Genomic DNA, 7,409 nt, shown 5'->3' with positions numbered 1-7,409 from the left:
ATCAATAACCTAGATCCGGACACCCTGGTGCATTTTTGTTCATAGGCTATCACTCGATGCCATAGTAGCTGGTATGATGGTATGATAGTATTATATGATGATGGGACATAAGTTAGGGGAGGGTTGACCGATGCACCTTGTTAGTACAGAGGTTTAATCAAATCGCGGAAAATCACACAATGTCATCATAATAATAATATTGTCATGCATGCAACTCTATTCCCTCGGGGGGTGTGACCATGAATGACCAATTTACCTCCTCCCCAACTTTGCCCATTGCTTCCATTCACTCAGGACTCCCACACTACCATACTCAGGTACCTAGCCCGGACCCTCCCGACCCTTCCGACCGTAACCCAGTCGGATCGTGACCACCGCATCGTCTTTGCCCATGCAGCCCACAACAACCTTTTCGTACACTGTCCCCGTCTCAATCATGATAGATCCCGTCCCCCTCACGAGCCGATCACCCAATATCACCCGATCGCTATCCGGGTTCGGACCGTATGGTTACATACCCTAGGATACGATACAGCACAGCAACTCACCGCAAACTCAGACGCCGTCGCTCGGGCCAGTGTAAGAAAACAGTATATACCTCAACGGGGGACAAGAGCGGAGAGGGTCCACAATAACATATGGAGGAGGAAAGGAAAAGCCAAATTTAGTTTTTAAATGCACGACCAACCGCCGGAATTGCCGATAAGAACACGCTGCTCCCCATATGCCGCCTCAGCCTCAGCTTTAGCTCCGTTGTTCGGGCGTCTCCCAATCTCTGTGGGGAGAGTGATCTAAGACCCACCCGTTGCGGGAGAATTTGGTCGTGGAATCCTACGGCGGAAGGTGCCATTCCCCAGCATCGAGTTTCGTGCTAGTATCATAGCGCGAGATGCCGCCCCTCAGCGCTAGTCAACACTTGGCATTTTGTCAACTGGTCTTGGCGGTTATAAATCTGATAATTTTGGATAATAATTATAATCTCAATCCTGCGTCCTTTTACCTATAATTAGCCAATTTACACCTGCCAATACCAGGTGACAGGATGCTAAGTGTTGAACTAAAAGTCCAAATCAGGGCGCGACACACGGTTTTTGAGAGCAGTGCCCAACCCGGCCTCTGGGGTGCACTCCGATGACCACCCCCCGAATAGGGCCCTACCGGTACCTGTACAGCCATTACTGTTCGGTAACCTCTACTTTCCCTTCCCGGTCCCTAGTGCGTGTGACTCGGATTCCCAATATCCCTCCCTGCCCGCTTCGCTACATGCCACGAACACCCCTCCATAGTTACCGAACGGTGCTCCGCAATGTTTCCCCCACTAGGGCAATTCTGTCTAACGCTTGGATTGGGCATCGCGAGCCTGCACAATCTTCCGGACTGGAAAGAATTTCGACACGTCCGAACATTAGTGCTCGAGCGATACCGTATAAGTTTGTTGGCTACCGCGTACAGTACAGTAGATGCAGCACCGTTACTCACCGCTGTGGGGTATAGAAGTCCAAATCATGGCGAGCCAAACGCCTCCCGAAAGACCGTTTATATGGTGTTCGTGGGATGGGTGTCAAAAGATTTCCCACTGTATTAATTTTCCAGGGTGAGTGGGAACTGGAAAGTATGTACGGCCTCCTGGCTCCATCTTCAAGCGGGAAGCGGAGGGACAGTGGCGCATAAGCATTTTCACTAAACCATGTCCGCAGTGGGAACCAATCACCATACCTTATTTACAGCTAGTTTTTAAGTGGCTTTTCGCAAGTGTGGAGAATACTTCATATTTTTTATTATTCTATGCTCTCTCTGTCTGAGTTTTGAAAAAGTCTTCCAGTTTTACTAATTTTTATCCCGTCCCCCGGCTTGAATTCCTGGTCTTCGGTGTGTAGGGGTGCTTAAGTTATACTATCATAAATCAAATAACACCATTGATCTTTATTACCCCCTTCATCCAAGATTCCCAAGGTCCTGGGAACACTCCTAACGTAATGGCAGAAGGGTGAAAGGGTTCAGATACTCGAGTATGGAAACATCACACAATACCATAACGAAAGCCTACCATTCCAAATACCCCTTCTTGCACCTACCATGGTATGATGGTCGCATTTTTCATCAAGACTGTGCGGCGGAGAAATTCAGCGCCAACCCACTATCACAGAATCTGTAGCGTCACCCGGTAAACGTAGCTAACATATATCATACTATCAACGCACCCAGCTCTTCAGTAACTTTCGTCCATTCCTCGAACCATGTTCTGAACCCCTTCCCCCCGACCTATGATGCCTCTGCAAGTTAGAGGCGCTGGACCCCCCGTCCCGCGAGACGAACCGCTATCCGGGGTGAGCAGCGTTGGCAATTACTTACCAAATAGGCGGGATTGCCGTCACCAAGACCCATGTCCCCGCTGTGCGAGTGCAGTAAAGCACTAACCCAGGATAGCTTATATCCTCCCAAGGTCCGGGGCCACGTGCACTCGTGGGGGAACAGACCCAAGAAAAAGGGTAATGCATCGGCTAAAATCTTTATTTAGCGGAAGCGAGAGTTGAGCGGGCTGGATTGACATTATTGGAACACCTTGAGGAGGTACGCAATCGGGGTTCCGGGATGTATGGCCTGGGTGGTCTTGTAAATCGGGTTCTACGGAGTGATGTGGAGTGAATAATATGATGGGCTGCCGGAGACTTGGCGGGACAGGATTGTTATCCAAGATACTCGCCAAATTTTACGCATTATGCGGGTCTGCGTGGAGTCCTCTGCACGAGTACAGTACTTGACACGGGTGCTGGGGGGTGTCTCGGAACTTTAGTTCCACAAACTGGCTGTACTGTACTGTCCGGAGCCACCCATCTCATCCCGAGTGATATCCCGTGAATGCCCCCTACCCCTATCGACAGCAGAAGTTGACATTATTATTATGATATCATATCATACCATCATCAAATTTACATAAGGAAACCGCCTAACACCAACTACGCAACCTATCATACAAAAATCTGCAACAATTTACAACACAGTGATACTAATAATCTTCACATCATCCTCCGGCTTCTCCTTGAATGTGCGTACGTTCTCGATCTTGTGCACGACATCCAGTCCCTGCGTGGCTCGCCCGAATATAGTATGGCGGTTGTCCAACCAGGGTGTTTTCTCCGTGGTAATGAAGAATTGTGACCCATTTGTGTCTATGGAGCGTCAGTGAGAAAAGATATTCTGGGAAAGGAAGGAAGGAAGGGACATACTTGGGCCAGCATTAGCCATTGACAGCGTATACGGTTTATCGTGCTTGAGCGTGGAAAACTCATCCTCGAACTCCCCACCCCAGATCGATTCTCCGCCGGTACCGTCGCCAAGCGGGTCCCCACCCTGTATCATAAACTTCTTGATGACACGATGGAATATGGTCCCGTTGTAGTATTGGCTTCTGGCGTGTGTGACAAAGTTCTCCACGGTTTTTGGCGCAGCCTCCGGGAATAGTCGTACATGGATGTCGCCAAGCGAGGTGTGCATTATTGCCGCCTGGCCACTTTCCTGTTTTACCGTTGTAGCGATGGGGCCGGCGCTCGCCTGGTTTGCCTGGGCCGGCTTCTCATTCAAGATATCGCGCTCAGACTTTGAAGCGCTAGAGTCGTTGGTAAAGATATAGAAGCGGGGTTTTTGGTAGGCTGTGCAGACGATCATAGGGTCTCGTTCGGTGGATTCGTTGAGGAGCGGGTTCGCGGATGCCGCCATCTCTACGGTCATTAAGGATTTTTTCTTCGGGGCGCCTTGATAGATTGCTAGGTGCATTGGGCGAATCCCTTCTTCTGCTGAGAGGAGACGGGGTAAGGTATTTGTAGTCATGTTTAGGATTTTGATACCCGCAAGGGATCCGTAGATTATAAAGTAGCCAGATTCGTCAAATATTATGTTTTGTTTTGTGAGGGAGGACAGCGAGGTTAGATCTGTTTCTACAGCTATGCGGCGGCCAAATTCAAGATCCGGGAGCTTTCTATCTGAGGAAGCTGCTTGCTGGATCGTGGTCAGGGTGCTGATGGACTCGTCATATGATCTGTAGAGCTTTGCGGAGGAGAAATCGAAGACGCGGACTTGACGGTCAGGATATGAAAACGTAGCGAATTGTTCACAAGTTGGGGAGATCGCTAACGAGGAAGGTACTGATTTTGCCCGCTTGAAGTCCAGGAGGCTGGTATCAGATTTGAACACGAAAACTGAGGATGGCTTTTCGAATTCACGTTCAGAATGTGGGCTCCAGTATTCTATCATCCCACCTTCATCGCACGACACCACCGTATCGTACTTGTCATTGAAAGACATCAGATGAACGATAGCTCTATGGAGCTTTGGTAATGTTGCGAGAACCTTCATACTCTCCGGTCGACCGTCGTAGATATTAATCGCTGTTGTCTCGGTGTCTGAAATTGCTAGCAATGGCAAGGAAGATCCACGTTTATGCACCCAACAAATGGCTCGTGGAGTATTTGGCAGTGTAAGGGTTGTCAAAAGATCTAAACTCTCACTGTCAGCACTAACCCTTTAATTCCATCAAAATCTAGAACAGACCGAAAGTGTCCACGTCAAAAACGGCAACCCTATTGTCAGCTCCGGCCGTAGCAAAACACCGCCCATCGCTACTAACATTGACGCTCACAATATCCGCGGTGTGTGCGCGGAACATCTTCACGAACTCAATCCCTACGGCCACCTTCTTCCAGAACTTTACGACACCATCCGCACTTGTTGTAATCAGAAAATCCGTAAACGGTGTCATTGTCACGAAGCTAAGGTTATCCCGGTGCATTAACGACTTGGAGTATCGCGGCGAGGATGGCATTGCCGACAGGTAGAGTTTCTCGTGGGGAAGGGTTCGTCGCTTCTTTTTTTTTGACCCACCGGCTGGGGGCAAGGTAGGCCCTATGTCGTCGTCGGACGAAGTGTCTGGGACGAGGTTAGTTGTCAAAACTTATGTTTGGGAGTCTAAACGGAAATATACCCTCAGCATCCTTTGGAGTCGCGACGGGTATGGGTCGCGGTGGAGGCGCATCGCTGATAGCTCTCTTTCGCTTACTCAAGCTGGAGGAACCCTCCCCAGCAGAATCTCTGTCGGACATTGTTTGTTGCTATTGAGGCTGCGGTGCTAGTGTTATCTGTATTTGGAGGATTCGACAAAGGGAGAAAGTCAAGGTGTTGTTTTCGTGGCTCGGTTAAATTTTGCTTGCTTCCAAAACCGCGCTGAAGACTTTTTAAGCCTCAATCTCAATACGGTAGTGTTAAGCCAAGGCCCACACAAATCAACAGAACCCACCGCTAGCTCTCCACTTCCAAGGTCCTTAACAACTACAATGGCAAGTTCTCTGAAACTGCGGCCCATCCTCCGAACAAGCATAGCTAATTGTACATCTAGGCGCAAATAAAACCCACAAAGCGCATTTCGCGGCGTGATAAAGCTTCAACCTCCCGTCCGCTCCCCTCAGCCCGCCCCACCCCCACGATCCCGCTCCAAGTCAAAAAGAAAACTAGGCAGAGCATAAAACACTCATTATTTGTCAACAAAATCGAAAAGTCCTCCGCTCCATCTGCCCGGTCTCGCCGACGAAAGGCAAAAGCTGCGCAAAACTCCCTCATCACTGGGCTCGAGTCTCTCGCTGATGCACTTCCCTCTGGGACACTCGATGAGTCGATAAACTTTACATCAGCCAGTAGTAAAGCTACGGGTAGAAGCAAAGAAGGGGGGATTGGGAAGAAGAGTATGAAGTCCCGACCTGGTGCGATGAAAAGGAAGGAGGGGGTCGTGAAGAGTGAGTGCGAGCGGTTTGGGAAGAATCTCGCCATCATGCAGACCGGAGCAATCGCTGGGGCTGCAGGAGGAGGGGGAACATGGGCTGCCTTGAGGGGGTTTATCGAAGGGACCATGGAGAAGAAGGAGGAGTTTGCTAAGGCAGACTGAGATGGGAATTTGAGAAATAGAGCCATTGGGGTTATACTGCCAAAGTGTTCTTTTTGGTACTAAAAGTTTGAGAGCAGTAATTGTATATTATTTGTTTTGGATTTTACGAATAATGAAAACACTCCAGAAGCCTACGGGGGACTCTGCCACTGTGGGAAGCTTCCTGCAGTGTGCAGTGACTAGAGCCCCAAAAATCTTGTAAAGATTCCAGCTAAACTCCGTGAGTGTGCTAGATAGCCCATGTAGAGCAATATTCAATTTGGGAGCTCCTCGAGATATCATTCAACACCACCTAGGCATTGAGAACCGTGTAGGGGAGAGCTCTCTCCACCTATTAAGCGCAAATTCTGGTCATCCCCAAGTGCCATGAATGGGATGGCGGGTTAGCCAAAGAGCCAAGCCATCCGATCCCAACACAACTGTCAAAAACTTGAGTATCGTGCTTCTTGCCCTTGTTTGACAATGCCCTTGCAATTCTGGAAGGAGGGGCTAAAGGGCAAAAATAACGACCGAAGACGGACTCGAACCGTCAACCTCAACCTTAGGAGGGCTGCGCGCTACCATTGCGCCATCCGGCCTGCCCCTGATTTTCCAGTTAGGCGTATGATATGTTTTGGAAAGTTTTCCACCAGTCCTACACATAGCAGAGGTTCTGCTATGTACCCCCCCAAGAAGTGTTCACACGAGTCCTTAAGGAATTTGTGAGTTAGCTTGTGAGTGCTACATCAACGGAGGGCTTGCGGGGGAAGCTTTATTTTTAAGAAAAAGAGTGCACTGATATTTGGCTGGTCTGTCTGCCAAAGCCTGGGGATTACCGATAAACTCCAGGGTTGTGCGAGGGTCGATCGTGGTGCGCAGGCTTCCCAGTCTCAAACATGTCGGTAGGTGCCCATTTCTGGGGGTGAAATTTAACTTTGCTTGAATCACTAAAGTGTATTCGAAAAGGGAAGAGAGGACGAAATCTTAGATGTTATATAGTTCCTTTACAACCTGGAATATGTAACCCCCCGAGTAGTAAATATAGTGGGCTAAGTATGTAATGTGGAAATAGCGAAGACTGTTGAGATGCTTGTAGTCTATTCCTTTTTGATAACTCACGTTGAGCTTGAAGTGATGGAGGAGCAAAATAACGAAAATGTAAAAATACAGCCTTTAAGTATGAGCACTGAGTTACCTGATGGAATTTACACCTTTTTGCCTTTTCTACTAATTTTCTTTGTTCCAATTTTTTTCTGGAAGGGATTGGAGAAGAGGCTGTGTTCATGGAATACTCACACTGGCTAGGGCTGTACTTGGTTTAGCTTTTATATCCCAAAATATACTGTATATTGGAGATTAGGGGATAATCCATCAAGATACGATAAGGCAGCCACCTCTTAGCAGGGTGTTAGAATTTCTCGAACGTTTGGTGGAATCTGGGACAGGGGGGCACTACCTCTTTGCAGAGGCGAGTGATTATTGATGAACCACCCGCGGG

General features: G+C 48.7%; 1 protein-coding gene across 1 annotated transcript; it reads right to left on the bottom strand.

Moving 5' to 3' along the window:
• Positions 1-2,991: 2,991 nt before the first annotated feature.
• Positions 2,992-5,096, bottom strand: GSTUM_00007865001 (uncharacterized protein; the record flags this gene model as incomplete). Its single annotated transcript, XM_002839723.1, has 4 exons — positions 2,992-3,170; positions 3,228-4,493; positions 4,549-4,923; positions 4,979-5,096. The coding sequence occupies 4 exons, from the start codon at positions 5,094-5,096 to the stop codon at positions 2,992-2,994; spliced, it is 1,938 nt and encodes a 645-aa protein (XP_002839769.1).
• Between the last annotated feature and the right edge of the window lie 2,313 nt (positions 5,097-7,409).

This window comes from Tuber melanosporum (assembly GCF_000151645.1).
Source record: "Tuber melanosporum whole genome shotgun sequence assembly, scaffold_4, strain Mel28".
Classification (NCBI taxonomy): Eukaryota; Fungi; Ascomycota; class Pezizomycetes; order Pezizales; family Tuberaceae; genus Tuber; species Tuber melanosporum.
Note: the sequence above shows the minus strand (reverse complement) of the source record. Positions and strands in the feature narration are given on the sequence as shown.